General features: G+C 44.9%; 1 protein-coding gene across 3 annotated transcripts in view; it reads left to right on the top strand.

Annotated features, from left to right (window-relative positions):
* The window catches only part of ARHGAP12 (Rho GTPase activating protein 12), a 128,831-nt gene that overhangs the window by 25,200 nt on the left and 84,501 nt on the right, over positions 1 to 19,130 (top strand). For all 3 annotated transcript variants that reach the window (XM_062211136.1, XM_062211134.1, XM_062211133.1), the window contains exon 3: positions 2,058 to 2,808. In XM_062211136.1, the coding sequence (XP_062067120.1) occupies positions 2,137 to 2,808 (672 nt within the window). In that variant the 5' untranslated portion in view covers positions 2,058 to 2,136. The remainder of the gene's footprint in view (positions 1 to 2,057; positions 2,809 to 19,130) is intronic.

The following is a 19,130-nucleotide window of genomic DNA, read 5'->3' as shown; positions in this document are numbered from 1 at the left end:
GAAGGCCCCCGGGGAGAATCCTTCCTTGGCACTTCGTTTCTTCTGTGGTTGCTGTCAATCCCTGGCTTGGAGTTCTTCGACTTGTGGCTGTTTCATTGCAGTCTCTTCCTCTGTCTTCACATGGTCTTCCTCCCTCTCTGTGCTCTGTGGCTCCAAATTTGCCGCTGCAAATAATGACACCATAATCAAGTCTAATCTCACCTTAACAGGATTCCATCCAGAAAGCCTATTCCAAATGCAGCCACAGCCAAAGGCCCCAGGGCTAAGACTTGCATGTCTCTTTGGGGAACACAGCTCACCCTCAGCAGTGGGAGGGTGACTCACGTTGTAGCACTCTCAGGGTGCTGTGATCATTTTGAAGTTTGAGGGCTGTACTCTTTGAGGTACTAAAATATCCTGGGATTAGTGTAGGAATCAAAATGAATGCTGGATTCCCAAACCAATCTAGAGACTTTAAAAAAAAAGTTTTATTATTTATTTGAAAGGCAGAGTGGCAGAGGGAGACACACACAAGGGAGTCAGAGGAGAGAGAGAGAGAGAGAGAGAGAGAGAGAGAGAGAATGAACGAATCTCTTTCATCCTCTAGTTTACTCCTCAAATGCCTGCAACAGCCAGGGCTGGGTCAGGCTGAAGCAGAGAGTCTTCCACGTGTGTGGCAGGAACTCAAATATTTGGGCTATCATTTCCTGTATCCACCCCCCCACCCCCCACATATTATTAGGAAGCTGGATTGGGAGAGTAGAGGAGCCAGGACTCCAACCCAGGCACTTTGATAGGGGAGATGCACGTCCCAAGTGGTGGTTTAACCTGCTGTGCTACAATGTCCTTCTCTAGGGCTGTCTTTAATAGACTTTGAGGGGCCGGCGCCATGGTGCAGTATGTTAATCCTCCACCTGCGGTGCTGGCATCCCATATCGGCACCAGTTCTAGTCCTGGCTGCTCCTTTTCCAATCCAGCTCTCTGCTGTAGCCTGGGAAACCAGTAGAAGATGGCCCAAGTCTTTGGGCCCCTACATCCATGTGGGAGACCAGGAAGAAGCACCTGGCTGCTGGCTTCAGATTGGCGCACTCCAGCCATTGCAGCCATTTGGGAAGTGAACCAATGGATGGAAGAGCTTTCTTTCTCTCCCTCTCACTGTCTGTAACTCTACCTCTCAAATAAATAAATAAAATCTTTATAAAAAAATAGACTTTGAATCAGAGAAGGTAGTGGTTGTTCAGTGTTTACAAATGAATAGTTATTTGTTGGCATTTGTGATGTTCAACCTAAAGGGAAACCAAGTAAACTAGCAGTTTTTCCTTTATCTGTGTGTGTTTTACCTTATTTTAATGCTCTTCTTAAATTAGGAAATTAAACTTGTATAATTGGGTAATTAAAAATGTTATTTAAGCTCAGTAATAATTTTCATGATCCTTTGGAAAATAAAGAGTAAAATACTAATGTGGCGTTACTGTTTAGGTCTGACTTCATAAAGGCTCCTACCTAGTGCATCTTACTACTTGGTGTGTGCTCCAGTCCTAAGTTACTGAACAGTGTAGCTTAGTTGGAGTCAAAGTGGTTTGTTTTTTAGTTTTTTTTTTTTTTTTTTTAAATTTATTTGAAAGAGTTACAGAGAGAGGTAGAGACAGAGAGAGAGGTCTTTCATCTGCTGGTTCACTCCCCAGATGGCTGCAATGGCCGGAGCTGTGCCGATCCGAAGCCAGGAGTCAGAAGCCTCTTCCTGGTCTCCCATGTCGGTGCAGGGGCCCAAGGACTTTGGCCATCTTCTACTGCTATCCCAGGCCATAGCAGAGAGCTGGATGGGAACAGGAGCAGCCAGGACTCGAACCAGCGCCCATATGGGATGCCGGCGCTTCAGGCCAGGGCTTTAACCTGCTGCGCCACAGTGCTGGCCCCAGAGTGAAAGTGTTTTAATACACTGCTAGACAGACGCATGTGTACTTTTGGAGGTTTGAGATTTGAAGGTAACCTGAACTGTATGCTGTTTGTGAGTAAATGTCAAATCCAGATTACATTTACTTTTTTGTGCATTCTCTTCCTTTCCTTAAATAAAATAGCTACGTCCGTGCAGCGAGCCGCATAAAGCCAGAATGTGGCACACCGTCCTGTCTGAGAGGTGAACCCCACTGAGTCAACATGGCTGACAGGGGGAAGCCGGTTCCTGGACAAGTGTATATTGAAGTGGAATATGACTATGAGTATGAAGCGAAGGACAGGAAGATCGTGATCAAGCAGGGCGAGCGGTATATGTTGGTGAAAAAGACCAACGACGACTGGTGGCAGGTCAAGCCGGATGAGAGCGCCAAAGCCTTCTATGTGCCAGCCCAGTACGTGAAGGAGGTCACACGGAAAGCTCTGATGCCGCCCGTTAAGCCGCTGGTGGGACTGCCCAGCAATTCCGTAAAGATGATACAGAGTCTGCCTCTGCAGAGGTCGACAGAAAATGTGAACAGGCTGCCCGAGCTCTCGAGCTTCGGAAAGCCGGCGTCCGTCCAAGGAACCGGTCTCATTCGGGATGCCAATCAGAATTTCGGACCCAGTTACAATCCAGGTCAGACCCTCAACCTCAGCCTGGACCTGACCCATAATAACGGGAAGTTCACCAATGACTCTCACTCTCCTAAAGTGCCCAGCCAGAACAGGACACGCTTATTCGGTCACTTTCCCGGTCCGGAGTTCCTGGACGTGGAGAAAACGAGCTTCTCCCAGGAGCAGTCGTGTGATTCTGCAGGAGAAGGCTCGGAAAAGGTCCATCAGGACTCTGAGTCTGGGGACGAGCTGAGCAGCAGCTCCACGGAGCAGATCAGGGTAAGCGGAAACCGAGATGAAGCCCTGCGCCACCTTAATAAGAGCGCGGTCATGGATTCTTCTCGTTATTAAGGTCTTTGTAGGCGTTAAGACTTGCGTGTTGCTCAGGATTTTCAGGACACGTGGGCCTTATCCTGATTTAGAGCTAGACAATAGGTGACGTAACTTGTGTAGAGGGCCATGTTGTGGCTTTTGTGATTCTTCTCGCACCCTGCAGAACTGGCGCACTGTAAATCGGTGTGGACGGGTTTTCTGTATATTGACTGCGCATGAAGCAGAAAGGACTAATTTATGCAGTGATGGCTTTTCCTTTACTGGGAAAGGCTATGCTGTGTTCTGGCAGTACTCATTCGCACTTGCTTGCAGTAGTTGCTGGGTGATAGTATATAGATGAGAAAAGACGTCACCAAAACTGTTGACATTTGTTCTGTGGAACTTGTTTATTAACCTTGAGTGCCAAAAAAAAAAAAAAAAAAAAAAAAAAACTCCTGCCCCTTTATCTTCATTCATGTGCTTTTGTGTCTGAAGTGTCATTATCCAGAATTGATGGCATTGAATTATTAGCCTAGAAACAATTTTGCATCCATAATTTTTTTATATTATTTTTTTCACTATGCAACTTTCTTTTGAGATTAGATCTATGCCAGTTTATTTCTCAAGTGATGGGAAGTCATTTTAAAAAAAATCGTATGGGGGGCCGGCACCGTGGCTCACTTGGTTAATCCTCTGCCTGCAGTGGCGGCACCCCAGGTTCTAGTCCCGGTCGGGGCGCCGGATTCTGTCCTGGTTGCTCCTCTTCCAGGCCAGCTCTCTGCTGTGGCCCGGGAGGGTAGTGGAGGATGGCCCAAGTGCTTGGGCCCTGCACCTGCACGGGAGACCAGGAGGAATCACCTGGCTCCTGGCTTCGGATTGGTGCAGCGCCGGCCATAGCAGCCATCTAGGGGGTGAACCAACGGAAGGAAGACCTTTCTCTCTGTCTCTCTCTCTCTGTAGCTCTCCCTGTCAAAAAAAAAAAAAAAAAAAAGTGTGAAATACAAACTTGAACATATTTGGAAATTTCCCATTTTAAGTGAGTTTAATAATCAGTGACTTTTTGGCCTCAAGCTCTGTTGTCAGATTCCTCATCAGGTTAAGGCTATGAATAGCCGTGAGGCTGGTCGTAGGTGTGGTCTGAATGCCGTGCAAGGACGTTCTTTCCGTGGGCTGTAATTTGTAACATTTGGGGATGGAATTAGGGGGAAGGGGAGATTGTCTAGAGAAACTTCTGGTGTTTGCTTGTGATCAAGGTGGCTCCGCAGAGTTGCACCGTGGGCCTTTCTTCAGTCTATGTGATGCTCAGACACAGAGTACGTGGTGCTTCTGGTTCCTTGTGCACCCGACGGGCCTTGGAAGCACGCGTGTCTTCTGTTCCTTCCAGCCATCACCACCGCTTCCTACTTCACGTTACGTTGGACAGTGACATACGCCCGCAGTCCCGTGCCCTCTTCCTGCTTGCCATCTCATGTCCACGGCACTGGAGGTTCATGGCTCCTGACCTCTCCTGGGGGCTTAACACTGTTGCAGGAAGTCCTCCTGGATTTCCCAAGCCAGCCCTGTTTCCAGCTCTGCAGGGCAACTGTGTGAAACCTGGTCCGTTTAGTTTTTTCACGTGTTTTACCTGCTCTGAGCAGATAGTCCTGCCTTCTGCCTCACCGCCAGAATAAAAGCTGTGGCGTGGGAACGCCTTTGGCTTTGGGGAGCATGCTTTTTGCACCGTAGTTAACAGGGCTGGCTTTAGATTTGAGTCGAGTCATACACTTGCTAGCTGTGTGGTAACTGGGGACAATTACTTAACCTCCATGTGGCTCATTTTCTTCCTCTGCACAGGGATCACAGGCCGTTGAGGCCCATAATAAGTGCAGTAGGTAGCTATTGCCGCTTAATTACCTCCACATCTGGTGGCTTCAAGTGGTAAACAGTAATTATCTCCCAGTTTCTGCGGTCACTCCATCAGAGGCAGCTTGGTTGGGTGTCCTGAGAAGCCTGGGGTGTCTCATGGGTTGCAGTCTGACGGAGCGTGGCTGGGCCAGGAGAGCTGCTTCTGAGCTCATTCACATAGCCGGCCTCTTCGTGGCTGCCCTCCCCAGAGGAGGCAGAGGTGGAAGCTGCACTGCCCAATGCCCACATCCTGGGACACACACAGTCCTGGCCTGCTGTGTCCTGCTGCTCGTGCGCTTCGGCCCTCCCCGCTGTGGGAGGATGCTGCACCGGAGTGTGAGATCAGAACCTGAGGATGGTGGAGGAGGGGGCCCATTGGGGGCTGGCAGTCACAGTAAGTGCAGGGTACCTCACAGAGCTTGTGGAATTCAAACGTAGATTTACTGTTGTGTAAAAAATTTCAAAATCCGCATGGAGGAGGGGTCTTCAAAAAGCTGATGAAAAACATGTATTATGAACACATTTTGCATGAATTTTCAGTTTTTTTGCACCAGAATAAACTTACCTTTTCATTCTGTTTTTTTTTTTTTCCACCAACATTTTGAAATACCCTTTTAGTCAATAAGATCTGCTGCTTTTATTGTTATTATTTCCACTGTCGTGCCTATAAGAACCCTGTCTTCCTAGTGGTCGTCTTCCTCGTTGGTGCGTCACAGGCCTGGCCTGTCCCATCAAAGGGCAAGTCTCTTTGTCTTTGCTCTCCCCGCTTTTTCACGAAGCTGGTGCTGGCGATGGTAGTGTTCTGTCTGGATGGCTTTGGACTCCCTGTGTATCGACATTTACGTTGACTCAGGTTTAATCAAGCTCTTCTTCACTCCGGCCTGCCCCTCTGCGTCTCGCTGTGTTCCCCTTCCCTCCACTGGCATCCTCTGCAGAGAGCTGTCTGTATTTGCTTCCCTGCATTTCCTCATTTCTTGCTCCTGAGACTCCTCTAGTGTGGCTTCTGACTCCACCGTGTCACTTAGACGGCTTCTGCTAGAGAGGCCCCTGGCGGCATGGGGACGGACTTGCAGGCGCTCAGAAAAGTTTACGCATAATCAGTGCTGTTATCATAGCAACAGGACTAATGCAATGGCAATTTTAAATAATTCTTAATCCAGACGTAGCATATAATCAAATTGTGAATCGTAGTAATCTTGCATGTGTGGCTTCATGAATTTTTACATATACACTCTGTAACCAGCCTTGAACTCCTTCTCAGTTGATATCCATGCCGCCAACCGCTGTGTCTCTGCTCGATTTTCATTTTTCTGACTTGTATCTCTATCGATCCGTCTTCTTTAGTAGAACTTTTCATTTTGAGATAATTGTAGATCCATAAGCAAATAACATGGAACGATCCCCTGTACCCTCTGGAAATGTCGTACACAACTGTACTGTAATATTAGTCAGGATGTCAACACTGGGGCAGTGTTTCTGTCACCATGAGGATCTTGGTGCTGCCCTTTTATAGCCACACCCACTTCCCTCCCACCCCATCCTTCCTGAACCCTGGCTACCCAATAAGGAGAACTAATTTGATCTCTATTTCTGAATTTTGTCATTTCCAGAATGTTACATAAATGGAATGGTACACTACACAGCCTATGGGATTGGTGTTTTCATTCAGCGTGGTTCTCAGAGATTGGGCCAAACTGCTTTGTGCATAGTTTGTTCCCTTCGGCTGCGGGGTAGTATTCTGTAGAATGAGTGTGCCACCATGTCTAGCATTTTACCCCTCAGAACATCTAGGCTGTTTGCGGTTTTTCACTGTTGCGAAAAAGCTGCCATAAACAGTTCTGTGCAGGATTTCTTGGTGAATGTAAGTTTCTGTTTGTGTGAGATAAATGCCCACAGGTGTAATTGCCAGTGGCGTGTGTAGTTTTTAAGCTGCCAGGCTGTTTTGTGAGTGTCTGAGCTCCATTTCACACGTTTCACACGTTTCACGTTCACACCAGGCACCTGTGGGTGTGATGCAGTGTCTGTGCTCACCAGCACTGGCAGGTTCGCAGTTTTTTGGCTTTAGCCATGTTGACAGGTGTGCGATCACGGCGCATTGTGAAGTTAGTTTGCGTTTCCCCAGCACCTGTTAATGCTGATTTGTTGTCAGTTGTATCCTCCTCACTGACATGTTTCATGTCTTCTGTCCAATTTGTAATGGACTGTTTGTGTCTTGCACTTGAGTTTTCAGAGTTGTTTATGCTCTAGATCCTGGCCATTTGTCACATGCATGGTTTGCTCCCAGTGTGTAGCTTATCTTTACCTTTTAGGCTCTCTTGCAGTACAAGAGTTTTTAATTTTGATGAAGTCCAATTTATCCATTTTTCCTTCTATAAAAGGGTCCATTTTCCCTTGTGCCAAGCCTAAGAACTTCTGGTGTAACTGAGTGAGCCCTCTTGGGGAAGCAGAACCACTGGGATGTGCAGACATGTAAACGAGGGGTGGGAGAGGGAATTAGTGTCAGCGTTAGGCTCACACCACCTGAGGCCTCCCAGGCCAGGGTCTGCGGGGCGGCCTGGCGTCTTCCAGTCAGAAGGCAGCGCTGCAGGAGTGCCCCTTGCTTGGCGGAGGCCAGGCCTGTGTTTGATGCTCGTCTTCGCCTGATGGGGTGAGGCCCACCCACGTTATGGGGAGCAATCTGTTTTGCTCAGAGTCCACTTTTTAAAATGTTAATCTCATCCCAAAATGTCCTCACAGAAGCATCCAGAAGAATATTTGACATATATGTAGGCACTATGGCTTAGTCAGGTGGACACATAAAATTAGTCATCATAGAAACCCTAGATTCTCAATATTTCCTTCTGTGTCCCCCCCCCCCCAGAAGTCAATATATTGTTTTATGTTGACATTTGAATTTGTGATCTGTTTTGAGTTTAATTTTTATATAAAATGGGATATTTAGATAAAGGTTTTTTTTTAACCCATGGATAGCTGATCGTTACAGTATAATTTATTGAAAAAGCTCTCTTTCCTGCAGTCAACTGCTGTTAGCCCTTTGTCAGAAATCAGTCAGATGTATTTTTGTGGATTCCCTATTACGTTTCATTCATCTACACCCTTTAATTTCATGCAGCCTTAACTACTGTAGCTATAGGCAGACCGATTCCTCTGGCTTTATGTTCTTGTCAAAATTATCTTAGCTTTCGCAGCAGGCTGAGCAGTATCCACTAAAGACATCAAGTCTCATCTCTGGAAGCCGCACAGTGAGAAGGGACCTTTGCAGGTGTGATGAAGTTAAGGTTCGTGGCGGGGGCGGTTGGCCTGGGCCTTACGTGGAGCACAGGAATTCTGGGGGAGAGGCAGAGGCCCCGCATAGAGAGTGTAGCGGAGCTTTGAAGATGCTAGCCTTGAAGGTAAGAGCGCCCCTCAGCCGGGGCAGGCCACTCACCCACCAGAGGCTGGAGGGGGCAGAGAAGAGCCCTCCCCTTGGGCCTCCTGCGTCCCTGTACTGAGAGGGGTGTCAGGGTTGTTAGCTCGGGGTCCGCGTTGTGGTGCGGCTTGGCAAGCCAATGCCTGTGACATCTGCATCCTGTTCCATTTCCGATCCAGCTCCCTGCTAATGCGCCTGGGAAAGCAGCAGAGGATGGCCCAGGTGCACTGGACCCCTGCCACTCTCAGAGACCCAGATTGAGATCTAGGCTCCTGGCTGCGGCCTGGCCCATCCCCAGCCATTGCAGCTATTTGGCGAGTGAATCAGTAGATGGAAGAGCTCTTTCTTTTTTTTTTTAGTTTTTTTGACAGGCAGAGTGGACAGTGAGAGAGAGAGACAGAGAGAAAGGTCTTCCTTTGCCGTTGGTTCACCCTCCAATGGCCGCCGCGGTTGGCACGCTGCGGCCGGCGCACCGCGCTGATCCGATGGCAGGAGCCAGGTGCTTCTCCTGGTCTCCCATGGGGTGCAGGGCCCAAGCACTTGGGCCATCCTCCACCGCACTCCCGGGCCACAGCAGAGAGCTGGCCTGGAAGAGGGGCAACCGGGACAGAATCCGGTGCCCCGACTGGGACTAGAACCCGGTGTGCCGGCGCCGCAAGGCAGAGGATTAGCCTATTGAGCCACGGCGCCGGCCTGGAAGAGCTCTTTCTTTTTCTTTGTGTCTTTCCTTCTCTCACTGTAACTATGCCTTTCACAAAAATAATAAATCTTAAAAATAGAGTTATTGTACAGTGTTCTGTTTTGCTTTTGAAAGGCAGAGTGACAGAGAAAGAGGGAGAGATATCTTCAACCCACTGGGTCACTCCCCGAATGTCCACAACAGCAGCTGAGTTTGAGCCAGGCTGATGCCAGGACCTGAAACTCCATCTGGGTCTCCCACATGGCTGGCTGGGACCCAAGTGTTGGAACCATTACCTTCTGCCTCCCTGGGTTTGCATGTGCAGGAAGCTGGATCAGAAGTGGAGGTGGATCGCTATCCCAGGCATTCCCATATGGGATGTGGGTGTCCCAAGTGGTAGCATAACTTGCTGTGCCACAACGCCCACTTCCATTGATCCTTATATTGATCTTGTGTCTGTAGTAGGCCGGACTTGGTATCTCTTCTTTGTAATAAGTTTTAAAATTGGAAAGTATTAGTCCTACTTTTTATTATTCTTTTTCAAGAGTTTTTTGTCTGAGTCCTTTGAATTTCATTTAATTTTAGAATTGGCTTTTTCAATTTCTACAAAGAAGTCAACTGGAATTCTCATAGGGATTGCCTGAAGTTTGTACACCTCAGTTTGGGGAATATTGCTGTCTTGACAATGTTAGTATTTTTTTTTTTCAAGCATGTCTGGGTGCTGAATTCTTTCAGTTTTGTTTGTTCAAGAAGGTGTTTATTTCTGCTTCATTTGGATGTATAATTTCTTTGGATCTGGAATTCTGGTTGGTGATCTTACTGGTTTCAACACTTTCAGTCTTTGCATAGCTTCTGGAGAATATGACTTAACTGTTTACCCTTGGTCCTCTGTAGCTGAGAGGCGTTTTCCTTCCTGCTTCTTTTAAGATTTTCTCTTCATCTTTCAGTTTTTGTGGCTCAGGTTTGATAGAACTGTATGCTTATTTTTTTTTTTTATTTTTTTGTGTTTGTTCTTGCAGTTTGGGAAGTTTCTGTTGGCATATCTTCAAGCTGACCAACTCTTCCCACAGACACGTACCAGTCCACTGATGATGCCATCAAAGGCATTTTCCGTTGGTGTTTTGGTTTCTTTTTGATCCTGGGATTCTCATCTCTTCGTTTATGTTATTCATTTGTTCTTTTGTGTTGCTGTTTTTTCTTTTATAGCACTTAACATAGGAAGACTAATGGTTTTAAATTCCCTGTCTGATAATTCCACCACCTCCACAGATCTGAATTTGATTCTCATGCTTGCTTTGTTTCTCCAGCCTGTGTTTTTGCTTGCCTCTTGGTATGCTTTGAGTTTTTGGTTGGAGGGCAGGTATGTTCTACCCGAGACAAGAACTGAAGAAAATAGACCTTTGATGTGAGGTACTAGTTTATGTTTAATGTTTGCTGTAGTTATAGGTGCTGGAAGCTTTAAATTCCCCAGTTACCTGTGTTTGGGGTGCCTCTCCAAGCGCCCTCCTGGGGTGCTGTTGCTTCCTTCTGCTATCTCCCCTGTAATCTGCAGGTAGTGTGTTGAAGCCCAGTGGCGATGAGTAAATCTGTCTGTGACAGTGCCTGCCTTCTCTCCTTTAGGTGAGGCTGGAAGGCTGGGCGTGCTCTTTCCCCAGGTTAGATAAGGCTTTGGTAAGGTGTTTCTTCCTGGAGAGCCTCACAAAGATCAGTTTGACTTGATTTCACTCTTTCCTGTCCCCTGCAGCCCTGGGAGTGTCTTTGTTGGCTTCTTTACTTTGAGAACCTGTAGTTTTGGAAGTAGACCTGTAAAAGGGTAGGGGTCTTCTCGAGACCTTGGCTTCCAGAACTTAGTTGTTGTCATGCTAATCCACTCAGTCTCCAGGAGTTCATCAGAAATCCCAAGTAAGTACCTAGCTCCAGCAGCTTCTGCTCATGGTTGTGACTCTCTGTTCAAGTTGTGGGGTTCTGATGTGCCACGAGACCCTAGTTCTCCCGTCGTTCAGAGAGATCCTCGATCTTCAGTTTGTTCAGCATTTGTCATGTTTTCCTCTATTCCTATTTTTTGAGAGTTTTAGTTTTTAAAAATCATAAGTGGATGTTGAATTTTATCAAATACTTTTTCTGCTTTGTTTGATAATGATTGTGGGTTCCCCCCCTCCCCCTTAGGCTATTTAACAGGGTGAATAGTACTGATTGATTTTCAAACACTGACTAACCTTCCTGGAATATTCCACATTTGTTCGTGGTCAGATGAATGCCCTCATTTGGTCATTCTTTTTTACTTACTGCTGAATTGTGTTTGTTAAATGTTTTGTGTTTGCATTCATGGAAGATCCTAATCTACAGTTTGGGGTGTGTACATTTTATCTGTTATTGGTATCAGGATTCTGGCTTCACAAAGTGAAAGGGGAAATGTTCCATCCTATTTTTTTTTTTTTTAAGATTTATTTTATTTATTTGAAAGAGTTACAGAGAGAGAGGTAGAGTAAGAGAGAAATCTTCCATCCTCTGTTCATTCCCCAGATGGCCACAGTGGCCAGAGCTGAACCTATCTGAAGCAAGAAGCCAGGAGCTTCTTCGGGTCTCCCATGTGGGTGCAGGGCCCAAGGATGTGGGCCATTGTCCACTGCTTTCCCAGGTGCATTAGCAGGACACAGGATTGGAAGTGGAGCAGCTGGGACCAGAACTGGTGCCCATATGGGATGCTGGCGCTGCAAACTGGGGATAACTTGCTGTGTCACAAGCACTGGACCACCCCTCCTATTTTACGTGAGAAAATTTGTAGCGTTTTATGGTGCTTCCTTTTGGGCATGAAGATTCCTTCTTGAGAAGTTTTTAAATTGCAGATTTACTTTCCTTAATAGTTATTTGAGCTATTCAAATAACCTATTTCATATTGGGAGAATTCTCATAGCTTGGTGTGTTTTTTTTTTTTTTTTTAACAAAATGGTACATTTCATCTAAGTTGTTAAATCTATGTATCTAGAATTATTGACAGTATTCCTTTATTATCCTTTCAGTGTCTATAGTGTGTCTATATTGATACTCTGTTTCATTCTCCATATTGGCAATGTGCATGTTTTCCTTCATTTTTCTTTTGTATTGCTAGAGGTTTGTCAGTTTTATTGATCATTTCAAATAACCGGGTCCTTATTTCATTACTTTTTTTTTTTCTTCTCTTTTCAGCTTCCTTGATTTTTCATTCTCCTGTGTTTCCTCCTAGTTGCTCCTTAGATGATTGGTTTGGGACTTCTTTTTTCCAGTGTGACCATTTAGTGCTATCAGTTACTCTCAGTCCTGTTTGCGTTTTGTTCCATCAAGTTACCCTGTTGTATTTTCATATTCAATTCAAACTGTTTTTGAATTCCCTTTTAGATGATGATGACTACTTCTTCCTCTCCTTTCCTTCTCTTCCTCCTCCCCTATGCCTTCTGTTTTGGACTCATGGATTATTTGGAGGGGTCTTGTTTAGTTTCCAGGTATTTGGAGATTTCTCTTGTAACCCTTGCTTTATCGATTCCTAGTTTGATTCCATGTAGTAGAAGAACAATCTCTGTGTGTCTTGAATTTTTTTATAAGATTTATTTGAAAGGCAGAAATATAGAGGAGAGAGAGACAGAGGGAGAGAGGGGGAGAGAGAGATCTTCCATTTGCTGATTGACTGCTCAAGTGGTCACAATGGCCAGGGCTGGGCCAGGCTGAAGCCAGGAGGCAAGGGCTTCTTCAGGGTCTCTCATGTGGGTGCAGGGGCACAAGTACTTGGACCATTTTCTGCTGCTTTCCCAGGCATATTAGCAGGGAGCTGGATTGGAAGTGGAGCATCTGGGACTAGAACTGCACCCATATGGGATGCCGGCCCTGCATTTACCTTCTATAACACAGTGCTGGCCCTGTGACTAAATTTTTAAAAAATATGTTAAGATTTGTCTAATGGTCCAGGAACCTAGTCTGTCTTGGTATTTGTTTTATGGACATTAGAAAAAAATGTGTATTAAGCTGGTAGCTAGCATGAACTAAAGTTTTGATAAGAACCTTTCAGTTGATGGCATTAAATATTTTATAAGCATTACTGATTTTGTGTCTGCTTGTTCTGTTTGTTGAGTCACTGAGTTTTCCAACTATAATTGTACATCTTCATAATTTTCAGTTGTATTCGTTTTTATTTCATATATTCGCAGGGGTCATGTTTGGTGCATACACATTTGGGAGTGTTAGGTTTTCTTGGTGGATTGACATCTCTGTCATAAAATGCTTCCCTCCATTTCTGGTATTTTTCTTTGTTTTGAAGGTTCTTCTATTAGATATTAAGATAGCATTCACTACTTTTCATTTAAGTACTGTTTACATGAGTTATGCATTTTCCATCTTTTCCCTTTTTTATGTCTACATTATTATATCTGAACTGAGTTTCTTTTAGAGGCATATATAGTAGTCTTTCCTTATCCTCACAGGACACCTAAGATGTCCAGTGGATGTGCTTACGAAGTACTGTAACCATTTTTTTTTTTTAGCCTGATTTTGACAGCAAAACTGGCATGAATTTCTATTCCTTCTTTATAATCTTACTGGTATAGAGGATTCATTCTTGTCGTAGGTCTTAGCAATCTCAGCGTATGATATTTTTTTCCTTGTTACAGAACTGTCATCTTTTCACTTAAAGAAAGCACTTCACTGCTTCTCTTTGACACATCAGAATTGCCAGCATCACACTCATAGGCTTTGGGGGCATAATTAATAAAATAAGAGTTACTCTGAGTACAAGTGCCCTGCAGAGAGAGTTGATCTGATAACTGAAGTCAGCTACTACATGACTAACAGATCTGGTATACAGCGGGGACATCCTGGACAAAGGGGTGATGGTGTGAGATTTCATCATATTACTTAAATTGAGGCACAATGTAAAAGTTATGAATTATTTATTTTTTGAACTTTCCATTTAACATTTTTGCACTGTGGTTGGCTTCATGTAGCTGAAACCAGAGAAGGAAAAAATGTGGGTAAGGGAGAACTACTGTAGTTATTTAGGCCTATTAGTAGTAGTAGTAGTAGTAGTAGTATTTTTTTTTTTTAATTTTTTTTTATTTTTGACAGGCAGAGTGGACAGTGAGGGAGAGAGACAGAGAGAAAGGTCTTCCTTTTGCCGTTGGTTCACCCTCCAATGGCCGCCGCGGTAGCGCGCTGCGGCTGGCGCACCGTGCTGTTCCGATGGCAGGAGCCAGGTGCTTCTCCTGGTCTCCCATGGGGTGCAGGGCCCAAGCACTTGGGCCATCCTCCACTGCACTCCCTGGCCACAGCAGAGAGCTGGCCTGGAAGAGGGGCAACCGGGACAGGACCGGTGCCCCGACCGGGACTAGAACCCGGGGTGCCGGCGCCGCAAGGCGGAGGATTAGCCTGTTGAGCCACAGCGCCGGCCAGTAGTAGTATTTTTAACCTGTAAATCTTTTAAGTGACATATTTAGATCCTTGAAATTAATTATTGATGCTAGCACTTAAGCCATTTTAATGTTTGTTTTTGTTCAGTTGTTTTTCTTTTTGCTGCCTTTCTGTGAGATATTTTTCAGAATTTGTTTTTGGTTCTGTTGATAAATGTTTTTTGATCTTCGTATAGCTTGGTGACTGTTCCAGGCATTATAGTATGTACAGGAGTACTTAAAAAAAGTTTGTGGAAAAATAGAATTAAAAGATAAGTTTGGTACAAAAAATTCCAGGATGGTATATATAAGCAAATTTCAGCAAGTTCGTGGAACATGAGTCCATGTGTTAATGAAAGAACCATGCTTAGTTTTCAAATTTTTTTCTACAGCGGTAAACTTCATCTTTTACTTTCATTTTCTATGAAGTTTTTAAAGTTCTCTCTTGTTCGTATAACTTAGCAGTCTGCTTATCTGCTTACCGTGACTTTGCCAGTTTGAGTGAACTGTAGAAACCTTACTTCCTTTAACCTTTTCCCTTTTACAATGGTTTTACTGTATGTACATTGAAAACCCCATCAGACTGTGTTACAATTTTTACTTTATCAGACATCATTTGGAAAGCATAAGACAGCAAATCTATAAATTACATATTTTTTAAAAAGACTTATTTGAAAGGTAGAGAGAGAGAGAGAGAGAGAATCTTAATCTTCCCTCCTCCAATGCCCATAACAGCTGGAGCTGGGCCAGAAGCCAGGAACTCCCTGATCTCCCATGTGGGTGGCAGGAACCCAAGTGCTTGAGCTGCCTCCCAGGTGTGTTAGTTGTAAGGGTGGAGTAGCTGGAACTTGAACCTAGTCATTCTGACATGGAATGCAGGCATGCCCAGTGGTAGCTTCATCCACGGTGCCACAGAGCCTTCCCCATATATACACATTTTTTGTTTCCTGTGTTCTTTCCTCCTCTGTGGTGGTCTATGTTTTCTCCTATTAATTCCTTTTTGCTTAGAGAACTTTCTTTAGCCGTTCTTTAGGGCATAACAAATCCTTTATTTTCTATCATCTGAGAACATCTTGATTTTTCCTTTATTCCTGAAGGATATTTTTGCAGAATATGGAATTCTGGTTGGCTATTCTTTCTTTAAAAATGGTGTTTAGTCCAGCGCCGCGGCTCACTAGGCTAATCCTCTGCCTTGCGGCGCCGGCACACCGGGTTCTAGTCTCGGTCGGGACACCAATCCTGTCCCGGTTGCCCCTCTTCCAGGCCAGCTCTCTGCTATGGCCAGGGAGTGCAGTGGAAGATGGCCCAAGTCCTTGGGCCCTGCACCCCATGGGAGACCAGGATAAGCACCTGGCTCCTGCCATCAGATCAGCGCGGTGCGCCGGCCGCAGCGCGCCTACCGCGGCGGCCATTGGAGGGTGAACAACGGCAAAAGGAAGACCTTTCTCTCTGTCTCTCTCTCACTGTCCACTCTGCCTGTCAACATAAATAAATAAATAAATAATGGTATTTAAAAATGCTTTTAATAAAATACTATTCTAGTTTCCATGTGGCTGTCCTGGTTTTTGATGAGAATCAGCTGTTATTTGTTTTCCCCCTGCAGGTAAAGTCTCTTAACTGTTTTCAAGGTATCTTCCTTGTCTTTCCTTCTGAGATTCTATGATGTGAATTTTAGATTAGCTGTTACAGTTCCACACGTACTTGCGGCTCTGTTCACTGCTTTGTTCAGTCCATTTTTTCTTTGTTGGTGAGAGTGGGTCATTTCTATATTAATTTGTCAAGCACATAAATTCTTTCCTCTCACATACTCACTGCTGTTGACGCTGCCCATCTGGTTTGTTTTTATATTTCTCAGCTCTAAAATTTGTGTTTGTTTCTTCTTGATTTCATTTTTTTCTTGCCCGAGTCTTTATTTTTCTGTGGAGACTTTCTATTTTTTTTTGATTAAATACTGCTGGCTTGCAATTGTTGAAGCATTTTTGTGATGAGTGCTTTAAAATCTGTCAGGTAGTTACAATATCTCTGTCACGTTGTTGGCATGTCTTGAGTTTTTCATTCCTTTTGAGATCTTTCTGGTTCTTAGTGTGATCATTTATTTTGTTGGAAACATAAGCACTTCTGTTCTGATACTTTGGATCCGATTTACACCTTAAAGTTTAGCCGCTGCTCTGACACTGCTCCAGCTGTGGAAGGCGGCCCCAGCCTTGTAGCTCCTTGACGGAGGGGAAGTTTGTCCTGGCTGCTGGGTGCAGGGGTGGATCCTGGCTCTCCATCAAGTCTCCTCTGCTGACCTCCTTGGCTGGGAGGGGTAGAAGTGCCCCATTCGTTGGCTCTGGGACCTCCGCTGACATCATGGGTGGGGTGAGGTTCTAACTCTCCTCTAGGCCTCCTTTGATGTCACCCCAATTTCTGTGCCAAGTTGGAGTAGAAGTCCAGCTCCCAGTGTGGTCTCCACCGACACTGTGTGTGCACTGGGGGGTGTTCTCTGATCCCCCCGGCTGGAGTTTAGGTAACTCTTGATAGGCTGGTGGTGTGGAAATCTAAGTGTAGGTTGGTGATACATGGGTCAGGTTGCTGTTTTCCTCTGAGACATTCTTCTGGGATGTTTGTAGCGTGGTTGTGGCTGTCAGCTCTCTGTTAGGCTGCCCCCTTCTCGTCCTTTTGCTAGATGGAGCAGGGCTTTGTTGGGACTTTCTGTGCATGTGGGTGTGTCTGGGTTGCTGGCATCTACCTCTCCGAATCTGGGCTGTGTGAAGCCAAAGTAAACATAGCTAAACTCACGGCCTGGTCATTCACTGGGTCCCAAGGTCACTAGTTAGCTTGCCTTCTTCCTACCTTTCAGTGTCTTTCTTGTGTTTGTTTTCTGTCCAGGGTTTTTATTTGTGCTTAGTGGGAGGGGTGGGAAAGGTACACTTAACCTACTCCTCCCTGGAATTGGAAGTGATTGCTAAGTTTTCAGCAGTAGTTTTTTAGTATTATTTTTCCTGCTCTCTCAGCAGTCTTACTAAGTTGGCTTCTGCGAGATGCCCTCCCACCCTCAGCTTCCTTCGCACCCCGCGGTTTGCCTTTCTTGTACTCATCTTTACGATTGTTCTCTCCTTCCCTCCCTGGGTTGTAATCTCCAGGCTGCGTTTTCACCATGTCTTGTGTGTCAGGAGTTGAATGTAGTACCTGGTACAAAGCAGAGAGGCATGTCTTTCAGGGTTCAACCACCGACACATAGAAGTTAAAGGGGAGCGAGAAGCCTAGTTGTATGGTCTGTCAAAGATGTGTTTTCCTGTTTGGAAAGCGGTTATCTTGGAGAGGCATGACGTGATACAATAAATGCTTGAAAGAGAACTGATGTGAGAAAGATGGAGCTGGGGGTAAAACGTTGTAATGGAATACAGGGCTTCCAAAATGTGAGTCAGAAGCTTAGCATTTCCATCAAAGAGCGTAACTGGACGAATTTGGCACCCACTTCCATCTCCAGTAAGGCATAGTGACAGTCAGTGTCTTCTATAGAACAAGCGCTTAGTGGTGATTGGCATGAAGATGGCACTTTTCAAAATCAGTACGTTCGTTCGGAGCCCCCAGGAGCTTTGCTGCTGGGCCCTATTTTAATGCTCCTTTCACATATGTGTCGTAGTGGTCAGGAGTATCAAGGATCCCAGGTCTTTTTACTTACAAAACGTGACCCTAAGCTGGAGAGGAGCCATGGTAAACTCCTCCACGAGGCTGACAGGATGACAGAAGTGATGACTGCCATCTGACATTCGGGAAGAAGGCCCACAGACTGTGAAGCTTAGAGCTGTATCATTTATAAAATACGAGAGAGTTTATGGTGATGGCCAGACATCTAGAAATGTTCAAATGATGTTTTGTAGCAGCTTTTTTTTTTTTTTTTTCCAGTATTGGCAGATGATATGTATAGAGTTCTTCTTTGACAATGATATACTAATACATTTCTGGCATAATAAGCCTAATCTTTTAATGCTTTATTTATGGAACATTTCATCAACCACCATTTCAGAGTGTTACTATCATTTTCTAGTGGGTTCACATCTAATGTGCTATAGATTTAAGCTTTGTTTATAATTGAAAATCATTTAAATATTTCCTTTTAAATCTTTCTTCCCAAAATGATGTGAACTGGTAACATAGATCTTTATTGTATTTAAAAACACAAATTTCAAGTACACATACATGCATGTATTTACAAAGTAGGATCAGTATTATATGTGCAGTTTCACATCAGGAATATTGAAAAACCGTTATGCAAATAGAATTTCATTTAACAAAGAATGCTTGTGGGATGTGATTTTTTTAAGGTACTTGAGTTTTCTGATTAATTCAGGAGTAAGAATAAAGTCTTTTTTGTTTCAGTGTTAGATTCTTCCAAACCTGTTTCCATGTACCTGGTGCTGAAGCTAAAAGCAGGCATGAGGTGGGCATTTGGCTAGGGGTTAAGCTACCTTTGTCCCATAGGAAGTGCCCAGGTCAGTGACTGCCCCTGGCTCCTGACTCCAGCTTCTTGCTAATGTGGGTCCTCGGAGGCAGCAGCGAAGGCTCAAGGAATTGGGCTCTGCCGTCCTTGTGTTGTTGGTGCCGGCTTCAGCTCTGCCCAGTGCTGGCCATTGTGGGCTTTCTTTCTCTCACTTGGTCTCTCTTTTTCTCTGTCTCTTTGCCTCCCAGATAAATAAATAATATTTAAGAATCAGGAATGAATGTGTCCAGCAGCAGCTGTTTGTGTGCCCTGTCACCTCACTGCTGACAGATCTCTTTGCTAGGCCTCCCTCCACCACTCCACTGAAACCAGTGGAGTCATCGCTTTTACAACATTTTTAGCTTTTATAACATTTTCTGGAATGCTCTGCCTCATTGTAAATGTCCTATTTAATCTTTTTATTGCTTAGAGCAGTTCTAA

Source organism: Lepus europaeus, chromosome 14, assembly GCF_033115175.1.
Source record: "Lepus europaeus isolate LE1 chromosome 14, mLepTim1.pri, whole genome shotgun sequence".
Classification (NCBI taxonomy): Eukaryota; Metazoa; Chordata; class Mammalia; order Lagomorpha; family Leporidae; genus Lepus; species Lepus europaeus.
This window is presented reverse-complemented; position numbering and strand designations above follow the sequence as displayed.